The sequence below is a fragment of the Gymnoscopelus braueri genome, assembly GCF_963280865.1.
Source record: "Gymnoscopelus braueri genome assembly, chromosome: 4".
NCBI lineage: Eukaryota > Metazoa > Chordata > Actinopteri > Myctophiformes > Myctophidae > Gymnoscopelus > Gymnoscopelus braueri.
This window is the reverse complement of record NC_137605.1, coordinates 48,831,209-48,856,242: the sequence shown is the minus strand read 5'-3', so window position 1 is coordinate 48,856,242 and position 25,034 is coordinate 48,831,209. Positions and strand designations below refer to the sequence as shown.

At 45.9% G+C, this 25,034-nt stretch overlaps 1 protein-coding gene across 2 annotated transcripts in view; it reads right to left on the bottom strand.

Annotated features, from left to right (window-relative positions):
• The window catches only part of cdk14 (cyclin dependent kinase 14), a 190,468-nt gene that overhangs the window by 53,143 nt on the left and 112,291 nt on the right, over positions 1-25,034 (bottom strand). For both annotated transcript variants that reach the window (XM_080427709.1, XM_080427708.1), the window contains 2 exons: positions 8,119-8,258; positions 3,081-3,236 (listed from right to left, as the gene is read on the bottom strand). In XM_080427709.1, the coding sequence (XP_080283835.1) occupies positions 3,121-3,236; positions 8,119-8,258 (256 nt within the window). In that variant the 3' untranslated portion in view covers positions 3,081-3,120. The remainder of the gene's footprint in view (positions 1-3,080; positions 3,237-8,118; positions 8,259-25,034) is intronic.

Sequence of the window (25,034 nt, the reverse complement as noted above, 5' to 3'; positions counted from 1 at the left end):
GTGTGTTGAACACAATGATAGAACACAAGAGATTTATCCCGGCTGAAAAAGCACAGAGAGTTTAAAATAATTATGTCAACGCTGTGCGCCCGGATTAAAAAACACCAGAGGTGAGCGACGTACGTACGGCGCAAAATAGACGTTCAGCGCCTTGATCGGCGGCGCTGCTGGCGTTTCCAAAAAAAACACAGTGTTCCCCATATTGTACGCAAACTAAAAACATGTCAAATATAAAAGGAGGAAAAATCTTGGTGGACACCACACCCCCCCGCCCCTCCTCCTGCCTAAATATTTGCATTGATGATGATGACACACGCTACACGATGACACCATATGACATCTATTGTTGAAAAAAAAGAGGATTGGCGTGCAAATGTGCATTGTGTGTGTGTGTGTGGGGGGGGGGGGGGAGATTTGGGTGTGGGAGCATTTTTCGTGATTGTATATGGTCTCTGTCGGGTGGAAACCTCATATGTCCAGAACTGTTACTTCTCAGGATTCCAATTCAAAAGCAGCAAAAGTAGCAGATCCAACAAGCTCGAAAAGCAGCGCTTGTAGATCTGCTACTTTTGATGCTTTCGTGTGACGCTGTAGTGTGATCAAGTAGGGCGTTAATTTACATTAAAAAAACACAAAAAAGTAAAAATATGGAGATAAGCGGTTTCTGCCTGACAGCGATGATATAATTTGCACGTGCGCGCGCGTGTGTGTGTGCGTGCGTGCGTGCGTGCGTGCGTGCGTGCGTGCGTGCGTGCGTGCGTGCGTGCGTGCGTGCGTGCGTGCGTGCGTGCGTGCGTGCGTGCGTGCGTGCGTGCGTGCGTGCGTGCGTGCGTGCGTGCGTGCGTGCGTGCGTGCGTGCGTGCGTGCGTGCGTGCGTGCGTGCGTGCGTGCGTGCGTGCGTGTGTGTCACGTGGTTCATTAACAGTGTGTGTGCGGCTGCGTTAGGATTAGGCTCCTATCAGTGGCTCTCTCTCAGGCTGTCAGGCTTTGGGACAGCCGGGGACAAAGGAGGCTCATTTCAATGTGAATGCTGCAGCTGAGGGGACCGCGCTCTCGCAGTGGGGGGACTTCCACTCCACACACACACACACATAACACACACTCCACAAACACACACACTCACACTTGTATTACTATACTTGTGAGGACATCAACATTTTATGAATGGCTTTTTTTTTTTTTATTAACTCTAAAAGCCGAAAATAGTCAATCTACTAGCTCCACACCGCGTCGTAATGAGCTTGTAGATCGGCTATTTTCGGCGCATGACTGTGCGGCTGTGCATCTATAAATCGGGCATAACTCTATACTGTAACTCTAACCCCTAAATGTTAACCTCTATGCCTAATCGTAATCCTATAACCCCAAACCTGTATCTTTTACCTGATTGTAAGCAAATCCTTTTTTTTTGTAACCATAAAACAACCGTTTCTCTCGCGAGGACCAGGAAAATTGTTGTCATCACAAAGTCTATTTCTCAAATTCTACTATACTTGTGGGGGACGTTTGGCCCTCACAAGCATAGTAATACACACACACACACACACACACACACACACACACACACACACACTCGGATCAGCCTCCATCACATGCACTATGGGACGGCCAAATGAAGGGCCACTCAGACTCCATCAACTCCGTGTCCCAGAAGAATGGAGAGATTTTCGAGAGAGAGAGAAGAGGGACGGAACGGGATAAAGATGCGAGGAGAAGAAGAAGAAGAAGAAGAGAGGGAAGGAGGAGGGGGGGATGGAAGAGAAGAAGAAAAAGATCCCATTCGAAAGAGCAAGTCGCAGCGCAATCCTTTGGACGACATCAATTTGGCTTAAGATCTTGCCTTGTTATATGAATTGCCCACGTGCGTGTCACAGAACATGCACGGTTGCATGATGCACGGTGGGGGGGGTAAGAAGATGAGATTATGGGTTCACCTTGACCCCCCCACCCCCCTCCCCTCCAGGATGAGCATGTCCCATCATCACTGCACCTGTCAGTAATTGCAGAAATGGTTGTTGTCTGGGGCAGAAACCTTGTATCTCTCTATTGAAACTTTTTGTAACAGTAGCGTAAAAAGGCGATCTACAAGCTCACAATTCGACGCGTCGTGAGCTTGTAGATTGCCTACTTTCACTATTTTATTAAGTTAAAATGGTTAAGTGTGTCTGGTAGTTTTATAAATCATTGCCGTCGGGCAGAAACCTCTCATCGCCATATTGTATTTAAAAAAACGTCACACAAAAGTATCAAACATTGCAGAAGCTCGACATGCAGCTTGAAGCGACGCATTTTCAGCTTGTAGATCTGCTATTTTTGCCATTTTTGAATTTGAATCCTGAAAAGTAACAGTTTTGGACATTATAATATTGAACCAATGAAAAGTATTAAGACCTTTGTGACTAAAATAACAACTACCCCCCTACCCCCCCCCCCCCACACACACATTCCCTGAAAACCATTTTGGACGTACAAGGTTTCCAACCGACAGCGACGATGAGGATCTAATCCTGAGGAGGAGGAGGACGTAGTGAGCAGCATTGCTGCACCGTCGTTAAGAGCGAGGCAGCCATTATACTGGCTGCCTGCCTGCATGGCCCCCTTGCTCCTCTCATTACATGCAAATACAGACGCTTTATCTGACGCCTGAATGGGACCCCCCTCCCCCCCAACCCCATCTCCTGAAGAATAGGACACCCTCCCGGCCCACTCAAAAGACGCCCCACCACCACCAGCCAAGCCATTACGGGATTCCGCGCTTCCAACGCAGACAGACAGACAGACAGACAGACAGACAGACAGACAGACAGACAGACAGACAGACCAGGGTGGGTGTGTAGGTGCCTCACGTGGCAAGAGAGGAGGTGCAAGTGATTGGAAGAATTAATGGAGATGTTTCGCTGAGCACCAAAAACCATGGTGTTTGAACACAGCGCCACACGGTGCGAGTTGTGGCCTTTGTGTTCGCCAGAGTGTATTTGCCTGTGTTTGTCTAAGAGTGTGTATACATAATATGTGACTGCATGTGTGTGCGTGTGCGTGCGCGTGCGCATGTGCGTGTGCGTGTGCGTGTGTGCACCCACCTGGCTGGCTCATGGGAACGTGGTTCTGGCTGTTCCCAGGTCAGTGCTTGCCGCCAGAGGAGCCCTTCCCGTGGCTGTTCCTCCTGCCACACACCTGTATGCTGTCCCCAGACTCTGTCTGCAGCTTGACGCTTGGTACGGCGAAGATAGAAGACACTGCAGACGACGACACACACACACACACACACACACACACACACACACACACACACACACACACACACACACACACACACACACACACATCACGGATTATAGGTTAAATCAGAGCATTTTTTGTTTTTTTTAAGTACCCCCAGTTTGGTGTACATTATAGGGTCACCGACCCACCATAACTCTGAGGGTGTACAAATGGGGTCCATTTGGTTCCATTTGTACGCCTTCAGAGTTACAGACGTGTAAGGAGTCATTTGGTCATCCTATAACTATCAATAATTTAGCTAGGGACCTGCCTGAACCCACCTCAAGGACTCCTGGGGGGTCCCCACACACTAAAAAAAACACTAGCGGATTTTAAATATAGATGGATAAAACTTGATCTCTCCTTTAATGAACTACTATAGTTTCCCATCAATTCGTATACGCAGGAATCGGGGCCATAGCAAAGCAGGGGGTTATACCATGAAGTCTGAGTTTTCGACTTTTGGAGTTACGTACAGTATAAGAAACAGAGCAGCCAGAGATCCCTGCTCTGTTTCACAGGAACGCTCTCATCCTCTTATCTAAGTTGGAAACACGGCTACAGGAAGAGGGTCTGCATGCAGTCAGAGAGCAGGAACGCAGCGGAGATGAACGGAGCTGTCAAAACACACTCCGCTCTCTGCTCTCCTGGCTGGCTTTCATTTCCGTACGCATCGCATGCAGCACAGAGAGGGAGAGACGCCAGGGTCCATGGGAAACCAGCCAGGCCCTTCTCAAGGTCAATGTGCTTCTCAAAGTGGGGCCCGGGGGACAGTTGGCTCCAGTTGGCTCTGTACTTGGACCTCTTTTTTCCCGTCTACACAAAATCTCTTTAATCTCGTCAAAAATGTTTAAAAAGTGAGGTTGTTAATCTGCTACTTTTGGATTATGTTCTATATTTAATATTTTGGCTATTCAAAAATAGCCAATCTACGAGCTCACAACGCGCTGTGTTGAGACGTATTGTGAGCTTGTAGAGAAAAAAATTATACATTGAAAAATCTTCACAAATATTATGTTATGGGGGACGGGACCTTCACATGAAAACGTTTGAGCACAACCGCTCAAGGTCGCTGCGCTTGCAGTGCGTCTCCGAGACCCCCCCCCCCGCCCACACACACATACACGCGCGTTCTCTCTCTCAGATGAAAATGTCACAATTCAATTGGCACACCGACACTCCCTGCGGGAGCAGCCATTGTCTCAGTAATTCTGCCATTGTTCCTGCTAATCTGTCTGGGTATTGTTACATAAATCACATAATAAATCCATAACACGTCACACAATGACACCGCTGGCTTGGCAGTGAAGTACTCAGAGTGAGTATAATAGGTAAAAGTAGCAATTCCACAGTGTAGAAATACTGTGGCATCGAAATATACTCTCATTAAACACTCATTATCAATGGCTGATTGCATTTATTTATACAATTATAATTTTTCTATTGTCAAATAATTGTAATGGATTAAGAAGTACAACATGTGTCTCTGAGATGTAGTGGAGTAGAAGTATGAAGTATCGAATACTCAAGTTTAGTGAAAGTACCTCCAAAATTGTTACTGTAAGTACTTTTCCACCACTGTCGGTTGGCCACTAAAGAAGCTTAACTCTTTCATCCCTAGGAGAGCGAAACGGACGCACAACCACACCCACTGGCTGCCATTTAACTACTTAAAGGAACAATTCACCCATTTTCAACCTTATCTTCATAGACTGTAATTGTTCCTCACTAATTCTCATTATAAGTCGGTAGTGTTTCTCTGTGTCTCAGAGGTGGGTCGTGGAGAGGTCAGAAACGTGCACACCGGTGACATCATGTCAGTTGAAGCATCGACTGATGGTGAATGGATCATTTATCGAAAGAGTAAGAAAATAAATTGCCGCCTACAAAAAGACTACATCTCCCATTAACCCAGCGTCCGGTCCGTCGCACAATATCAGCATCACGTTGTGTTGTGCTGGATTTATTATTTTCGTAGACGAGATGTTAAGAAAATCTGATACCTGGGTCAGTTGGGCGGCCAGTTGAATTATAATTCGGTGTGGTATAAGTGAAACGGTGGTCATGCCGAATGTAGAGCAAGGCTCTACTAACAGCAGGGCCCGAATTCCCCCGCGTGCCCCCCCTCCCCTCCCCTCCCTTACCCGGGCATTCCCATTGGCACAGACAACACTCTGCTGGAGGAAGATGATTACCATGCTGGGTTTGTAGCCAAATACTGAAGGCTGCACTAATTAGCCATTTCTTTATCTCGTTTTCTCTTTCTCTTCTGCATAATTTCAGCCCCCCCCCTCCCACTCCTCATCCACCCCCCAACATCACAATCTTTCTTTCCATCCCTCTATTTGTGTCTCTTTCCGCTTTCTCTGTCTTTGTACACACAGAGGATACTGATGCCATTTAGAAGGCTGTTTATCCTGCTATACTGTCCTCATTTAGAAAAGAAAAAAAGCAGCTTTTTTTTCTTCTTTTTTAAATCACCACAATTCTCTCCTTGTCAGAAGCCGCAAATTTCTCTGTGTGCGCTTTGTTGTGTGTGTGTGTGTGTGTGTGTGTGTGTGTGTGTGTGTGTGTGTGTGTGTGTGTGTGTGTGTGTGTGTGTGTGTGTGTGTGTGTGTGTACCCATGTTACATGCCAAAAAAAGAGACAATTTTAGAGAGGCTAAAAACACAGAGACAGAGAGAGAGAGTGAGGGAAAGCATAGAGTAAACAAGGAAGCAAAGAGTGAGTGCGTGCTCGTGTGCGTGCTCGTGTGCGTGCTCGTGTGCGTGTGTGCGTGTGTGTGTGTGTGTAACAACCTGCTGGGTGCTGATAACAGGATTAATACAGCAAAAAAAGAGAAAAATCCTAATCTGGGGGAATAACAAAAAAAAAGAGGGATTCTCACATTAAAATGACCACCCTGTGGGCTGTCTCTTCTCTTCTCTCACAGGCCTGGCAGACAGACAGAGAGCAGGCAGAGCCATGTGCTTTAACACTGCTAATGAATACCACGCTAACAGGATTGAGGATGTCGTCGGCCTCTTGTCACATAATCTGTATGTCCTCCTGACACCATGCTCATGCTGTTCACGCTGATAGCAGCGCCTTTAATTGATATCGTTAGCTGTCGCGGTGCAGAAACCTCTTATCTCCACATTATGTCCAAAAACCAAAACTGTTACTTTTCAGGATTCAAATAAAAAATATATCAAAAGTAGCAGATCTACAAGCTCGAGTATCTGCTACTTTTGATCTTTTTGTGTGATTCTGTAGTATGATGAAGTAGTAGGGCATTAATTTACGGAAAAAAACGAAAACTCTCTCTCTCTCTCTCTAAAGGTCCTTACACACCGGGGCGATTTTTTCATGCGAATAATACGCTTTTTAAAAAAAACGTATAAAGTCAATGCAAGCTTACATGGAGCGAAAAAGCGAAGCGAAAAAGCGTCTTTAAATTATTCGGAACGATTCCGAATTTTGCGTATATTCGCCGGTGTGTAACCGCCTTTAGGCATTACATTTAGTTTGACTCAGTCGTTCCACAGATAAATATTGTGAAAATAGCAGATCTACAAGCTCAAAACGCCACTGTCGCCACTGAGGGGGGTCTGAGGGCCGGGGGGTCTGTGCTGGGGGTCCCGGCCCACAGATTGAGAACCACTGCCTTAGAGTACGTCTTTTACTCTGCATCTGTACTTTAACTGCCATGCTGCCTCTGACGATTGAATTTCTCCAGCGGGATCAACGAAGGTCTCTGTCTCTCTCTCTCTCTAGTCTCTCTAATATTTCTCTACCCCCCGCCCTCTGTCTCACTCCCTCTCTCTCTCGTAACCCACTCGGGGCGTCAACAGCATTAATATCCATATAATAACTAAAGTTAACATGTTGAAAACTTAAGTTACAACGCATCGCATAATTTTCAGGTTATTTCTGAGAGAGAGAGAGAGAGAGAGAGAGACCCCCACAACCCCCCCCCCACCCTAAATTATTACAAGAGCAACGCTCCCATCTGTTTTTGCTTTGGGGCGAACGACGAGTCAACGAGGAGCGAGAGCGAATCAAACGGCGGTGGATCTTGCGGCGGCGTCCAGCAGAGGTCCAGCTGGGCTGGTGGTCGTCCCGACGGGACGAACGAGGCCTTATAATAAGAGAGAGAGAGACGGGGACGGGGGGGGGGGGCTCTCTCTCTCCACATGAACCAAAACAACCCCAGGTCACCCCTCTGTTTCTGTTACTTCACAGAGGAGGGAGAGAGACACAGAGAGAGAGAGAGAGAGAGAGAGAGAGAGAGAGAGAGAGAGAGAGAGAGAGAGAGAGAGAGAGAGAGAGAGGGGGGGGGGGGGGGGGGGAGTACGATACCGTACATCTTAAGTCTAAGTTATCGTCTCTGTCGGGTGGAAACCTCATATGTTCCAAAACTGTAACTTTTCGGGATTCAAATTCAAAAGTATCAAAAGTAGCAGATCTACAAGCTCGAAACGCGTCGCTTCGCGCCGCGTTTCAAGCTTGTAGATCTGCTACATTTGATGCTTTTGTGTGACGCTGTAGTATGATCAAGTAGGGCGTTAATTTACGAAAAAAACACACACATCTGGAATATGGAGATAAGAGGTTTCTGCCCAACACAGACGATACTAGCTAATACTAGCCTATACTCCTTGAGGAGACAAAGTTCGGCATGGTAATAAAGAAAACCCAAAATGTGTGTGTGTGTGTGTGTGTGTGTGTGTGTGTGTGTGTGTGTGTGTGTGTGTGTGTGTGTGTGTGTGTGTGTGTGTGTGTGTGTGTGTGTGTGTGTCTCTGTGTGTGTGTGTGTGTGTGTGTGTGTGTGTGTGTGTGTGTGTGTGTGTGCGTAGTGTAGTGTAGTGGACGTACTATCCGACAGCTCCCAGATCCGTGGAGGCAGGTGGCTGAAGTACTCGTGGTTCAGGGCGTTCAGGGCAGAGAGACGGTTCTTTGGGAAGCACTGGAGGAACCTGGAGGCCAACTCCTCTGCATGGTCCACGTAGCCCAGCCTGACGGGACACACACACACACACACATATTCTGTATTAGTACACTAGTGAGGACATCAACATTTTAGCTTATTAAAGACCGACAGATACACAGACAGACAGACAGAATATAATCAACGACACACAGTCACATGCCTGACAAAACCACTTAACCATTATGGCTCTTCAAAAATAGCAGATATACAAGCTCATACAGCGTGGCACTGAGTGCTATAAAAAAAATCATGAATATATATCTTTGAATATATATATATATATTTTAAGCGAACATTTGTAACTCAAATCTTTGGGGGTCCCTGGAACTAAATGTTTTGAGATGGGGGGTCCGCGGTCAAATACATATAATTTGAGAACCACTGATATTATAGCAACATGCTGTACATGTTTCAGAAAACTGTTAGGATTTAGAAGACATTAGAATCCCCAGAAACGATAAGATTTGAGTTACAAATGTTCGCTTTGAAAAATATATGTATTCAAAGATTTGCACACATTTGCACAATCTTTGCACAAGATTTTTCAAAAATAGCAGATCTACAAGCTCATATCGCGGCACTCTGTGCCGCTATATGAGCTTGTAGATCTGCTATTTTTTAACTGGAAAAAAGTAACTGGAAAGTAAAGTTACTGCAAAAACAGTAGTTGTGTTGCAGTAAACGCATAGCTCAAACTGATCGAACACACACACACACACACACACACACACACACACACACACACACACACACACACACACACACACACACACACACACACACACACACACACACACACACACACACACACACACACACACACACACACACACACACACACACACACACACACACACACACACACACACACACACACACACACACCTCTCTTGGGCTTGCCCATAACAGTATGACCGGGTCACAGGCAGAAATGAAAGGGTTTTGTCAGAGCTGGAGTGAAGACAGACACACTGCCTACCAGTCTCTCAGCTCCCTGTAGGCTTTCATCACTCTGCTGCGCTCTCTCTGTGTGTGTGTGTGTGTGTGTGTGTGTGTGTGTGTGTGTGTGTGTGTGCGTGTGCGTGTGCGTGTGCGTGTGCGTGTGTCTATACGTGTGAGGGCAAGCACAGCTGAGTTTGAGAAACTGAATATGATAGAATAGTAATCGTGGAAGAAGTACTCAGATTATTTTACTTAAGTAAAAGTATCAATACCACAATGTAGAAATACTCTGTTACATGTGCAAGTCCAGTACTGAAAATGTACTTGAGTAAAAGTGCAAAAGTATTGGCATCAAAACATACTTAAATGACCAAAAGCAAAAGTACTCATTGTGCAGAATGTCCCACTTCAAACGTTTTCAAATTAATACAAATATTTTGAAAATAGCAGATCTACAAGCTCATAACGCATCACAATGCCACACGTTGTGAGCTTGTAGATCTGCTATTTTCAAATAGTGGCTAATGTATGTTTTGTAATAATAATCCAAGCCTACAAAGTAAGGAGTAACTTTAAATAACTTCAAATAATTGTGGTGGAGTAAAAAGTACAATATTTGCCTCTGAGATGGAGTGGAGTAGAAGTAAAAGTACTGTCATTTATTTTATTTTACTTCAGTACAGTATTTTATTAAATGTACTTTGTTACTTTCCACGTGTCTGTGCACGTGTGTGTGTGTGTGTGTGTGTGTGTGTGTGTGTGTGTGTGTGTGTGTGTGTGTGTGTGTGTGTGTGTGTGTGTGTGTGTGTGTGTGTGACGCGTGCGTGCGTGTGTATGTATGCGTGCACTCTCCATAAGAACACACTTGCAAGTGAAGTCAGTGAACTCCTGAACCCGTCCAATCCCCCGCTTCTACCTAGCGGCGGTGCCGAGGGCTGCGCGCCAAAAAATAAATAAATATATAAAACATACTAACGGCATCAAAACTCAGCCTTTTAATTAGTCAGCGGGCTCATTAAATAATGATGATGTTGTTCTGTGGTTGGTTGGAGCCCCTCGTGTTCCGCGGGCGTCTTCAGAGCCGACTCCCCAGCCATGCACTCTGAGAACACAACCAGTACGTACGTACGGTCTGACTCTCACACTGAGAGAGAGAGAGAGAGAGAGAGAGAGAGAGAGAGAGAGAGAGAGAGAGAGAGAGAGAGAGAGAGAGAGAGAGAGAGAGAGAGAGAGAGAGAGGGACCGAGACAGAGACAGAGACAGAGACAGAGAGACACAGAGGGACAGAGAGACACAGAGACATATAGAGGGACAGAGAGAGAGAGATAGATAAAGAGAGAGAGAGAGAGAGACACAGAGGGACCGAGACAGAGAGACACAGAGACAGATAGAGGGACAGAGAGAGAGAGAGAGAGAGATAAAGAGAGAGAGAGAGAGACACACAGAGACAGAAGGACAGAGGGACAGAGAGATAGAGAGAGAGACACAGAGACAGAGGGACAGAGAGATAGAGAGAGAGACACAGAGACAGAGGGACAGAGAGATAGAGAGAGAGACACAGGGACAGAGAGACAGAGACATAGAGAGAGACACAGAGACAGAGAGATAGAGCGATAGACACAGAGGGACAGAGAGACAGAGAGACAGAGAGACAGAGGGACTAAGGGAGAGAGAGAGAGAGAGAGACAGAGAGACAGCGAGACAGAGAGACTAAGGGAGAGAGAGAGACAGAGAGACAGAGGGACTAAGGGAGAGAGAGAGAGAGAGAGACAGAGAGACAGCGAGACAGAGAGACAGAGAGACTAAGGGAGAGAGAGAGACAGAGAGACAGAGGGACTAAGGGAGAGAGAGAGAGAGAGAGAGAGAGAGAGAGAGAGAGAGAGAGAGAGACAGCGAGACAGAGAGACAGAGAGACAGAGACTAAGGGAGAGAGAGAGACAGAGAGACAGAGAGACAGAGAGACAGAGAGACTAAGGGAGAGAGAGAGACAGCGAGACAGCGAGACAGAGGGACTAAGGGGGAGAGAGAGAGAGAGAGAGAGACAGAGAGACAGAGAGGCAATTTCAAATCCGCCATCTTTCTATATCGCGTCATATCGCGTCATATCCTGCGCAATGCTATTGGTTGGGTAGCTTGTCAATCAAATCATCCCACCCCTCCTACAGCATATCCTACTTTATCATCAATTTTAAAATAAATGGGATCATAATTTACCATAACGTATTGGTGATTGAAAAAAAAAGACTTTAAACTAGCGACTGGAAGCATATAGTATTTATGACAATGTTTATTAACTCTTTCACTGCCAGACTTATTTCAGACTGTGTCTGCCAGACTGCCACGAAAAAGGTGCATTTTTCCTCCGTTTGTTTTTTAACATTGAAGTGAATGGAGCAGCAATTTTTTGGATAGCGTTATCTCCTAGTTCCTTTGAGATAAACCATAAACGTCTTTCCGTCATTGGCCATGATAGCCATAGAGCCATCGGACGGGAATTCCCGTTTTTGGCAGTTAAAGAGTTAAGGTAAGAAAATCAAGTCTAAAGTCCGTCAAAAACCCATCCACTTGAATGGAGAGAAAGAAAATATGACACCAGCAGCGGTAAAACAGTGAAACTACAGGCCATTCATATGAACTTTTACTTCCTATATAGATGACATAGTCCCAAAAAAGACAGTTCGGATCTATCCCAATCAGAAACCATGGATGGACAGCGGAGTACGTGCACATCTGCATGAACGGGACGCTGGTTTCAAATCTGGCGACGTGGAAACGCGCAACACGACGCGCGCGGCCCTAAACAGCGCCATCAGGAAGGCGAAAAAGGCCTACACAAAAAAGATGCAAGACAAACTCAGCAGTGGCGACATCAGGAGCACATGGCAGGCAGTACACACCTTGACAGACTGCAAAACAAGAACCAGAAGCGAGGTGAACCCGCCTGCCTCCCTCCCCAACGAACTGAACACTTTCTACGGCCGGTTTGAGATCAGCTCCAACCGCGGCAGCCAAGCAGGGCCATCAGCAGCACCAGCAGAGGAGAACCCTCCTCTAACCATCTCGGAGAGAGAAGTGCGTACAGCCTTCACACGGGTCAACATCCACAAGGCAGCCGGACCTGATGGGATTCCAGGCCGGGTCCTTAAGACATGTGCAGACCAGCTGGCGGGTGTCTTCGCTGACATCTTTAACCTCTCCCTCTCCCTGGCTGTGGTCCCTGCAGGGTTCAAAATGTCAACCATTGTGCCCATTCCCAAAAAGGCCAAAGTGACATGCCTGAACGACTGGAGACCTGTTGCTCTCACCCCGATCGTCAGCAAGTGTTTCGAGAAACTGGTGAGGGAATACATCAGCTCCACGCTACCTGCCTCGCTGGATCCGTGGCAGTATGCATACCGCAAAAACAGATCCACCGACGACGCTATTGCCATGGCTCTCCACACCGTCCTCTCGCACATGGACAACAAGCTGCTGAAGGACAAATATGTACGTATGCTGTTCGTGGACTACAGCTCAGCATTCAACACCATTGTCCCAGCAATACTTGACAAAAAGCTCAGACACCTAGGGCTACACCCAAGCATGTGCGACTGGATACAGGACTTCTTGTCCAACCGACATCAGGTGGTGAGAATGGGCAGCATCACATCCGACCCCCTGACCCTCAACACCGGAGCACCCCAGGGATGCGTGCTGAGCCCTCTCCTCTACTCCCTGTACACGTATGACTGCATAGCCACACACGTCTCCAACACCATCATAAAGTACGCGGACGACACGACAGTGATAGGCCGAATCGTCAACAACGACGAGTCTGACTACAGAGAGGAGATCAAATCACTGGCACACTGGTGTCGTGAGAACAACCTCTCTCTTAACGTCGACAAGACCAAAGAACTGATCGTGGACTTCAGGAGGCCGCGGAGAGACCATGCGCCCATCCTCATCGACGGTGCTGCAGTGGAAAGGGTCAGCGAGTTCAAGTTCCTCGGAGTACACATCGAGGAGGACCTCAAATGGGAGACGCACTCCACACACGTGAGGAAAAAGGCTCAGCAGCGACTGTACTGGCTCCGCCGCCTGAAGAAGCTCGGAGTAGGACGTCGCATCCTCAGGCTGTACTACAACAGTTCTGTTGAAGGCATCCTAACAGGCTGTGTCACGGCCTGGTACGGGAACTGCACTGCCCGAGAAAAGGTCAGCCTACAACGAGTAGTGCGATCGGCAGAGCGGATAATGGGAATCGAGCTCCCAGCGCTCCAGGAACTGTACAAAAAGCGGTGCGTGGTCAAAGCCAAGCGCATCATCAAGGACAAGCACCACCCAAGTCACAGACTGTTCAACCCCCTACAACGACCGCGACCGGGCAAGGGGCTCTACCGCAGTATCAAGAGTTCCACCACCAGATTTTGGTGTAGTTTCAATCCAACTGCTGTCAGAATGCTGAATGGGGCATAAGCCTGGATGAGTTCAGCAGCCTGACAGCAGGCGGCGCAGACTTTTCTGGCTCTTCCTGAACACACCTGTGGATTATACCAGGGACAATTACTTGGACTTTAGCCCCCCCCTCGGACACACCTGTGGACTACACCAGGTACAAATGACTTTTGTTGCACTCCCTCATGGAGCTACATGCGGATTATACTAGGGTCAGTCCACTCTAGGTGGACACGCACTGACCTTTTGCACCTTAATCCCTTGTATAACGCACTGACTTTTTTTGGGTCTTTTTATTGTGCTCCTTTTCCTCTAAGCACCTTAACGTCCTTTGTCTATCATGCACAGTATAAGTATAACATGCACAGTATACAATACATTGCTGCTATGCTCAGGCACCTTAGTTTAGTTTTTTTAGTTTTTTTATTATCTCAGGTAATTTGTAAATATGTAGATAACTTGTCTGGCCTTCTGTTGCTCTCTTGTTTTTGATCTCCTTCCCACCTGCCCCCCACCCTCTTCTTCTCCCCCCCCCCCCCTCTTCTTTCTATGGAAACTAACGTTGCGATGGGAACGATGTACAAAAAAGAATTTCACCCACTTTTTTACCTTGTAAACCTGTGATGTGACAATAAAACTGATTCTGATTCTGATTCTGATTCTGATTCAATTTCAAAGCAGGAAGCTGGGCCCTTGAGACAGACAGCGAGGAAGAGACAGAGGGACAGAGAGACAGAGAGAGACAGAGAGAGAGAGAGAGAGAGAGAGAGAGAGAGAGAGAGAGAGAGAGAGAGAGAAGGATGAGAGGGAAAACACATTATCTATGCAGCCCATCAACCCCAGCGCGGAGCCGGAGGTAAAGTTAAGCCTGCCTTAGACTTTGTCGTATGACGGCGGCACGCACCAGCAATATCAGATCTACAAGGCGTGATGTGAGCTTGTAGATCCGCTATTTCAAGTCAGAGGCCGGGATGAATTTAATTAAGTCCATCAGGGCCTCTATCTCTTTCTCTCTCTCTCACACACACGGACGTACACATGCACATGCATGCTCGCGCACACACACACACACACACACACACACACGCACACGCACACGCACACTCCTTAACTCAACTTGTGATGTTGAGAGAGAGAGCGGATTACATCAAGTCAGTGTGTGAACAATCTATACAGCTGCAGCACACAGCTGAAACTACAATGTATGTATGTACTGTATGAACTGAGTATACAGTTGTACAGTATGTTCCATCATCGTAAAAACTGCATTAAAGACCCGGGCAGGCCTCTGGAGACACCAGGTCCAGTTAGCAGTGGTGGAAAAAGTACTAATTTTTTTTTACTTAAGTAAAAGTATCGATACCACAATGTAGAAATACTCTGTTACAAGTAAAAGTCCGGAATTCAAAATGTACTTGAGTAAAAGTACCAAAAGTAAAAGTGCCGGATGTCCCATTTCAAGTTTTCAAATGTATACATATCTTTTGAAAATAGCAGATCCACAAGCTCACAATGCGTCGCATCGCGACACATTGTGAGCTTGTAGATCTGCTATTTTCAAATGGCCGAAATATATATAGGGCTGAAAGTGGTTAATGTGTGTTTTGTAATAATAATCAAAATCTACAAAGTAACTAATAACTCAAGTTTTCAAATAATTGTAGTGGAGTAAAAGTACAATATTTGGATAAAAGTACTGAAAAATGGAAATAAACTGAAAAGTTTAATTGTACTTAAGTACAGCACTTGAGTACAACTACTTTACACCACTGCCATCTACTATGTACAGTAACGTACCAATCAGAACACATTAAAGACCTGAGCAGGCCTCTGGAGAGCACCAGGTCCAGTTAGTGAAGAATGAAGAAGAGAAAAGGGTTTACTGGAGAGAGAGAGAGAGAGACACAGGGAGAGAGAGAGAGAGAGACACACAGGGAGAGAGGGAGAGAGAGAGAGAGAGACACAGGGAGAGAGAGAGAGAGAGAGAGACACAGGGAGAGAGGGAGAGAGAGAGACACAGGGAGAGAGAGAGAGAGAGAGAGAGAGAGAGAAAGAGAGGGGGATCACCTGGACACATGAACATGGGAACATGAGAGCGCTAGCTCGTCTTCTAAAGCTGTTGATCTAGGTGTGCATTCCTTTCCGCCAAGCGCTGTCAGCCAGGCTCAGCCCTCTGCTCGGTCAGCAGCCAGCAGGGTAAACAACAGACAAGGCAACGTGCACGTATCACATCTGCGCACGTAACATCTGTGTGCACGTATAGAACATCTGCGATCGATATCTCTTCCCCAGACTACCAAACAACACACTCCTGCTCCATGACACAGTCAAGGGCGGCGGCAACACAAAAAACAAAAAAAACTTGGAGCGTGCGCTCCACCTTCGGCGAGAAAATAAATAATACAAAAAAGCCTTTTCATGTCCTTCCTCCACACGGGAAAAAAAAGCTACAAAAACAAAACAAAAGTAGAAGTGAATGGAGGGAGGGAGCGAGGGAGGGAGGCATGGGTGGGAAAGGTACTCAACTGTTTTACTTAAGTAAAAGTATCAATACTGCAACGCAGAAGTACTCTGTTACAAGTAAAAGGGCGGAATTCCAAATTGACTTGAGTAAAAGTACAAAATAATTGGTATCAAAATGTACTTAAAGAACCAAAAGTAAAAGTACTAAATGTTTGAAAATAGCAGATCTACAAGCTCAAAACGCATCGCATTGTGAGGTTGTACACAGTACGCTGTTTTGGAACGAGGGCCTTTTGTGGTTTCTGTCAAAACACACAACATGGTCGTTGTCATGATCAAAACGGCGGCGCAGGAGAACGTTCCTTTCAACCGCCGTTGTTGTGTGAGTCACCGGGCGATGATGAGGGCGCCGAACAAAGAGAGGAGTGACGAGGAACGGAGGAAAGACTGGAAAGAAAGTGGATCTGATTGATTGATTGACGGGCAAGGCTTGACACGCAGACACACTGTCTGTTATCTGAGTCATGTGGAAGAATTATGGTCAGTGGTGGAAAAGGTACTCAAATGTGTTACTTAAGTGAATGTATCAATATTGCAATGTACAGTAGAAGTACTCTGTTACAAGTAAAAGTCCGGAATTCAAAATGTACTTGAGGAAAAGTACAAAAGTATTGGTATCACAATGTACTTAAAGTACCAAAAGTAAAAGTACTCATGATGCAGAATGTCCTGTTTCACGTTTTCAAATGTATACAAATCTTAGCAGATCTAATGCATCGCAAAACTGGAAATACTCCAGTAAAGTAAAAATACCTCAAAATTGTACTTAAGTACAGTACTTAAGTAAATGTACTTATACCACTGCTGTCTCGTTATCCGAGTCATGTGGAAGAATTATGGTATACTTTGTTGTTTACCTTATGATGTGTTCTGACCATCTGAATACCATAGAGCAGACATTATGCAAAACGTTCGGCCCGGGAGCCAATCATGGCACGAGTGCAGATATTATACGGCCTGCGGCTTCCTTCCTAAAATGTATTATTTATGGCCAGTATATAGTCATGTGAAATTCATACGTTTAAGTTCCAGGGTGTTTTTTAAATGAATCCGGGCAGATAGGCTATTTCTCAGTAGTACTTGTAAGGATTCCTAACTTTGTGTTGTTCCATCTTCAGATGTGAAAGAAAGGACATTTTTGAATTATTATTATGCTTGTAGAGACCTTTTCAGACCTGGTTACATTTGGCTACACTGCCATTTGAGCAAAATAGCGTTTATTGGACCGTAAATATAATAAAAATGCAGTGCATACATGGACTGGGCTGGGGGGAAAAAGGACTGAATTGTGTTTGTTTTGTTGACAGCACAGTTGAGTGGTTTAACCCATTCAATCTGGGAACGTATCTGTCTGTGTCATTTTAGATTTCTTTGGCTATTCAAAAAATAGCAGATCTTCAAGCTCATATGAGCTTGTAGATCTGTTATTGGTGAAAAATCTTGAAGAAAAAAAAAAGTTTAGGCACCACTGATATTATAGCAACATATGTTTTTCAGAAAACTGTCAGGATTTAGAAGACATTTGTAGAGTCCCCCAGAAACAAAGATTTGAGTAAAAAAAATTGCTTTAAAAATCTATATATTTTCAAAGATTTGCACACATTTTCAAGATTTTTCTTAAATAGCAGATCTACAAGCTCGTAGCGCGGCACTCGGTGCCACGCTATGCGCTTGTAGATCTGCTATTTTTTAATAGCCAAATAAATCTAAAAATGACACAGATCCTTTCCCGGTCTAAATGGGTTAATCACATTTGGCTACACAGCCAACAAAAGAATACTGATATTCCACATTAAATACAATTGCTGTAATGCTGATGCCTTTGGGTGAGACTTTGTTATGGTCCAAAGGTACATTATGACAGGAGATGCAGTTGGCCCTAGAAGGTATTTTCGTATTTTTTTTTCAAATATGCCCCCCTTTGAAAAAAAAGGCTATAGACACCCCTGCCATAGAGGCAAGTTGCCATGACACAGGCCTGGTACAGTATACTGTTTAGGGCAGTGGTTCTCAAACTTGTTCGTGCCAAGGACACCCACATTTATATGTATTTGGCCGCAGACTTCTCCCATTAGGAGCTCCTACCGTATATCAAACCTCTTTTTTTATAATGTGAAGTGTCTCCAACTCTGTTTCCTTCAACAATTACTATTTGATACAGAACTCTCAAGAGTTTGTTTGCTGTGCAGAGCTTGGATTCAGCGTATACACTGTCTCTATATATAGCTAACATAAACAGTGGGTTCTGTTCCTGGTCAAAATGCACATGAGCACATCTGCAAACACTAGAGTCAGGCATTGTGGATAGGAACTGGACCCATGAGTATTATCCATATGTGATGACTTGCCAAATTGAACAGTTATACTGTCTATATGCCTATACAGTAAAATCATGCGTTATTCTCAAGGTGCAGTGAGTGATTTCCATTTGTTAAACCAAGTGTTAAATAGCTCTATATATTCTGAAAGTAACCATTGCTTAAGAGTGTTTGTTCAGTATCAGGGGTCTCTCCAGCTCTTTAGTAAACAGGAAAAAAAAAACATGTTCAGGTCGGGATACAAATCTTATCCAATCAGGAGAGAGAACTCATAATGGGGCAGTTAGTTTTAGAGTTTCATCATTTTCTAACAATAGCAGAAATAGCCGATTTACAGGCTCACAAAAACAACATCTTGACATCCGCTAGTTTATGAAAATGGAAAATCTTAAAATGTCTGCCTATAATGACACATATAGGGAGGTCAGGGTTCATTATGTTTAATGACGTGTTGACGTTCTTTTGACATCATCCAGACTGCAGTCAGGCTGAGTAACGTCATTGGGTAATCTTACATAATGACATCATCACGCAACGACATCGCAATGTCATTACAACCCCGTCCGTTAACTCTTTGACTGCCAATGACGAGATTTCTCGTCATATTTTGCAATGGCTCACACCGCCAATGAGGAGAATGAGGAGATTTTGTGTTTTCCTTTCAGTGGTTTTACGATAGAGGGCGCTCTTCCGCAGAATGATCCAGGATCACCCAAGAAGAGTACACCTAGAAATCACATGATCACAACAAAATTAAGCTGGTTTCGTTCAGTATTATAGGATTCATAAAAGTCAAATGTCTCTGCTTTTTGTTGTTTTTGGCGAAAACAAGCCACATTCATTCAACTGCCCATAACTATGGAATGGATTACACTTTTTCCCCCCCCGATTCTCCGTGTAATCGATCGCCGGGTGGATCGCTGTGAAAAGTAATATTCTATGATCTTTCAAAGGTTAGTAAAAACCCTCGGAATCGCTGGCAGTGGCTTGACGCTTTTCAGAAAATCTCTGTCAGTTAAAGCGTTAAAATCAATCGTCAAATAAACAACACAACACACACACGGCCGAACAGTCTGCTGTGTAGCGGAGGGGATTCAATTAGTCATATTAGGAGATCAACAGTCATCGGTTTCTTTTTATTGATCCAACCCAACCGATCGGCTTTGTGGATTGGCAGAACTTGGCGTGACATTTGTGCCACCAAACCAATATAAGCGATAACGCGCACATTAGCTCCCTGATACACTTGTTTTTCAAAGGAAGGCTTTAAAACTCCAACTTTATTTGCAGTGTGAGAAATGTTCTGCTGGACAGTGGATCTCATTGGAGGACCGAAGACAGAAGGTTATGCTGCTGTTTCAGTGGAGCATGAGGTGTACACCTTCGGAGGGGGTTGCATAGGGCTCCATGATGGTGGCGACATGTTGCCGTCATACAATGTGCACGTTTTCAACACAGTGTCTTTATGCTGGAGGACGTTGACCCTGGAGGGAACAGGAAGGGAACGTTGCCTTAAGGATCCCTCCCTGGGCCACACGGCGGTGCTGATAGAAGACATAATCTACATCTGGGGAGGGTATACCTGCTGCCCACATATACACAACAAGCACAACATGCTTCATGCATTTGATGTCGACACCCACAGTTGTCTCAAATCCGAGGTTTCTGGGACTGTTCCGGTGGGAAGGCGCTACCACTCAGCCTGTGTCTTGGGGAAGGTCATGTATATACATGGAGGAAGGCAAATGCTGGTCCCACTAATAATGTATCGACAGACTAATGACATCTACAAGTTGGACACCACCACAATGGTCTGGGCTTTAATTAACACCACAGGCACTCCACCACCTGCTTCAGAACTTCACTCTGCCACCATCATCGGGACAAAGATGTTTGTATTTGGGGGCTATGGGGACTTCGACATCAGAGTGTTTGACACAGGGACCAACTGCTGGCTGAGCATGCCTTCTGCACAGCGTCCTCCAGACGGACGCTGGGGTCATTCAGCCTTTGCCTACCGTGGAGAGCTGTACATATTTGGTGGTCGCAAGAGGGACCACCTGGTGGTCCACGATCGGTTGAAATTCAATCCAGAGACCTTCTCCTCGAAGAAGGTTGAGACCAAGGGGAAAGGACCGGAGGTATTGATGCACCATAATGTAATGCGCTGTTGCATGGTGGGAGATCGTATCGTTATCTCCAGGGATAAAATCACAGACAATTACAATCACGTGTTCATCCTAGACTTAAGTCCTGGTCTTAAGACGTTATGCAAGCTTGCAGTTATGCAGTACGGTCTGGAGCAGTCTGGACTCCCTCACAACATCAGGTGGGAACTGGCAGCCATGACTACCAGCACGTCCAATGGTGCCAACAGCTAATAAACGAAAAAGAAGCCCTAAAAAGGTTGAGAACAACCACTGACGCTCGGCAAAGCCGGAAGCACACTGGCCCTCATTTATCAACGCGGTGCAGCCCAAATAATGGGCGTATGGCGAGATCACCGCACCTTTCGGCATTTATCAATATATCCTGACGTGGGCTTCATCCTACGGTACGCTGAAATCTCACGTCTGGTCGGGACCAGTTGTTGACTTTGGCTGCGCCCGTTTATTCCATCCTAGACCTGCGGAGCAGGATTGTCTGACTGTCTGAGAGGCATCTGGACACATAATCCACTCCTAAATGTATATCTACACTAATACATAATCCCTGTGAAAATATAAAATGTTATAAAGTAATTTAAACAAACTGCTTTAACAGTCATTCAGATAAGATTGTAGATCTGGCTGCATTGAAAATAGCAGATCTACAAGCTCACAAGGCAGCGTCGCAACGCGACGCGTTGTGAGCTTGTACCGTAATTTCCGGACTATAAGCCGCTACTTTTTCCCCATGCTTTAAACCCTGCTTTGAATACAGCTGTGCGGCTAATCTATGGATTTTTACAGCTAACGGCCACTAGGGGACCTTCTAAATCTATGGATTTTACACCTGTGGCTTATAGTCCAGTGCGGCTTGTATATGCACACATTAGTTTTTTTCCCTAAATTTGGCTGGTGCGGCTTATATTCAGGTGCGCCTTATAGTCCGGAAATTACGGTAGATCTGCTATTTTCAAAATATACGAGCGCTCGGGAGTTTAGACCGGTGCAGCGGCGCTGATGTTATATTTTCATGGCCACCGGGAGATCAGACATTTAACCCATGGTCCAACACACACCAGCCTTCATCCATTAATCTCCAGGCTATCTCTCATTAATGCGGAGCGGGACGGGACTCGCCCGTCTGACGGTCCGAGTCTCACTGGGAAATGGGAATAGCCTACATGATGGCTTTATTTTAGTGTAACTCGAACGCGCACTGCTCGGTATGGGTTAAATAAATATACAAACGTATTCCATTCATGGCGATGTGTTTGGTATCATAATATGTCATTCATGTAGGCTACAAGCCTACGTGACAAAGATTGTACCGCTATGGTACGGATTACATGAAAAACACAGCTGGGCGGGCGTGTGCGTGTGCGTGTGTGGCGAGGCGATCGGGGGAAACTCTTCTTATTGGCTTTTGATGTCTTTGTTCGTATTCTGGTTCTTCTTCATGTCGTACAATCGGGGCGTTTTGAGAATATTTAAGGGCGTGTTATTTAAATGACGCTCGTTTTCAGACGTGAGATTTATCAAAGCTCCGACCTGATGTACGCCAGGATTGGCTGTGTAGGATTCGTTGATAACTGTGACTTCGACGTTGGTGTACGGCCGAATATATGGAAAAATATAAGCCGGTTTATACGCTCCGTTGATAAATGAGGGCAACTGTGTAGCCTTTTGATGCTTTACAACAGTGGTTCTCAACCAGTGGTCCTTGGGGGGGTACCAGGGGGTCCCCAGCAAAATTGGTTAACATAGCGTCACAATCATTTGCTTTGGCTATTCAAAGATAGCAGATATACAAGCTCATAGCGCGGCACCGAGTGCCGCGCTATGAGCTTGTAGATCTGCTATTCAAAGCCAGGAGGAGCCGGGGATCGAAACCGGGGGACCTTCCGGCTCCAAAACGTCCCTGCTCATACCTGCTGGCCCCAACAACTACAACTACAACTATATCCCTGACCGTGGGACGCGATGTCAGGAGCAAAGAATGAAAGGCTAGCTGGGAGAGAGAGAGAGAGAGAGAGCAGGAAAAAAGAGCGGAAGTCGGTTAAAACGGTCCGAGCAGGCAGCTCTGTAAGCAAGCGGGGACAAAGTGAGCGTATGTATGTGTCCGTATCGGCTCCATCGCCGGCTGGCACGCGATAAAAGGATCTGCGGAGACGCAGCGGTCGTTAACATTCCTGCTCCGTCTCTTTCTTCACATATTTATTTCCTCATGGACTGGAGCCGCGCCAGGGAATACAGCGCCGACCAGGACACACAGACACACAGACAGACCCCAGTGGTGGAAAGTAACTAAGTACGTTTACTCAAGTACTGCACTTGAGTACAGTTTTGAGGTATTTTTTTTACTTCACTCGAGTATGTACATTTTTCGATAGTTCATACTTCAACTCAAAGATTTGCAAAAGTTTGGATATTTTTTTTTAAATGGGCTATTCACAATGAGCATCTTTACTTTTGGTACTTTAAGTATATTTTTACTCAATTCAAAGTTTGATTACATAACTTGTAACAAACATTGTGGTATTGCTACCTTTACTTAGTAGAACACTAAAACAATCTGAGTACTTCTTCCGCCACTGAGACATACAGACAGACAGACAGACAGACGGGGGAGTCGTGTGAACGGGGCAGCCGCTGGCATCCCTGCCCCGGGCATTAGGGGACGGAGGGGATGGAGGGCAGGGGGGTCAGATATGGAGGGCATGGGAGAGCGACCCGGACCGGACCGCCTGTCCATCTGTCTATCAGTCAGACTGTTACTGAGGGGCTGCTGTGTCTCCACTGTCAAGCGGCCTTCTGTCTGGTATGACATGAGCCAATGACTGACTGGCTCTCTCACTGTCTGTCACATACGCACTGGCACACACGCACGCAACCTCCTGTGATCAAATCCTCCAGAGTGCATGTGCAACTTTTTTTTTCTCTCTCCTCACAGTTTTTCTGAGGTTAGGGTTAGGTTTAGGTATATTTTTGTGAGGTTAGGGTTAGGTTTAGGTATATTTTTGTGAGGTTAGGGTTAGGATGAGGGTTAGGTTTAGGCATAGTTTTGTCAACATGCGACGTCACTGTGGCGTCCCGTCATGTCAAAACTTGTCGTTTCAGGGCTACTGACAGAGCGGCTAAATGTGACACCTTGGGAGTGAGAACGGGTTGCACATACCCATATATGGTTGCTGTCGGGCCTCGAAACCTCTTATCTCAATAACGCCCTACTTGATCATACTACAGCGTCACACTAAGAGCATGAAAAGTAGCAGATCCACAAGCTCGAAACGTGGCGCGAAGCAACGCGTTTTGAGCTTGTAGATCTGCTACTATACTTTTGCTGTTTTTGAATTTGAATCCTGAAAAGTAACAGTGTTGGACATATGAGGTTTCCACCCGACAGAGACGATACATGCACATGGCTGATTTACACAGCATGCTTTCATTTCTCTGGTGAGGACCAGGAAAGTTGTCCTCACAATGTTCTTTTTTTTTCTCAAACTCTACCATACTTGTGAGGGACGTTTGGCCCTCACAACTATAGCTTGTAGATGGGCTAATTTCCCGTGTTGTGACGGCGGCATGGCAACTAAGCATACACCCTTGTTCGCCCGGTGCCCCCCCCCCCCGGTTTATTGATGCGACCACGTCCACGCCCGGGATGACCCTCGCCGTTACTAATATTCACCCCACGGCGCGGCCGACCCCCCTTGCCATTCAAACCATTGAGGAGAACAGGGTGTCTGTGAAGGCCTTCGTTCCAACTTTGTGTCCCCCCCCCCCCCCGCCCCCCTCCAGATGTGGGTGATGCACACATCCCTGACCTAAACCCCCCCCCCGACCATGAACCACTGCCCTTCTTCTGCCATCTGCGGCGGACATGTCGTGCTAAGGAATCGCGCCTCTGCGCCAGATGGGTGCTGCAATGCGTGCATGTGTGTGTGTGCGTGTGTGTGTGTGTGTGTGTGTGTGTGTGTGTGTGTGTGTGTGTGTGTGTGTGTGAGAGAGCGAGAGAGAGAGAGAGAGAGAGGGAGAGCGAGAGCGAGAGAGAGACAGGCAAGGAGAGTATGCGTGAGGCTACAGAGGTCTAAACCCTTGGTTCTCAAAGTGGGGTCCGGGGACCCCCACTTTGTGTTAATATAGTGTTAAAAAAAAAAAAATTGTTTGTAAGGTCCAAGTCTCAATCTGTGATTTGTGAAGCAGCACAAAACAAAACGGATCCCCGAAAACCAGAGCTACGTTTCCTAAAACAACTAGCACAAAACTTTGAATTAATATGATGTTCTTGCTGTTCTGCATATACAGCCTACCAATTAAAGAAATTGCAGTTTGAGACTTTAATCTTTATGCTGTTATGAAATATCTGAGAAGACCATCAGGGTTTTTTTATGAAAGACTCTTGTACTCTTTAATCTCATACAAATAACTGACATC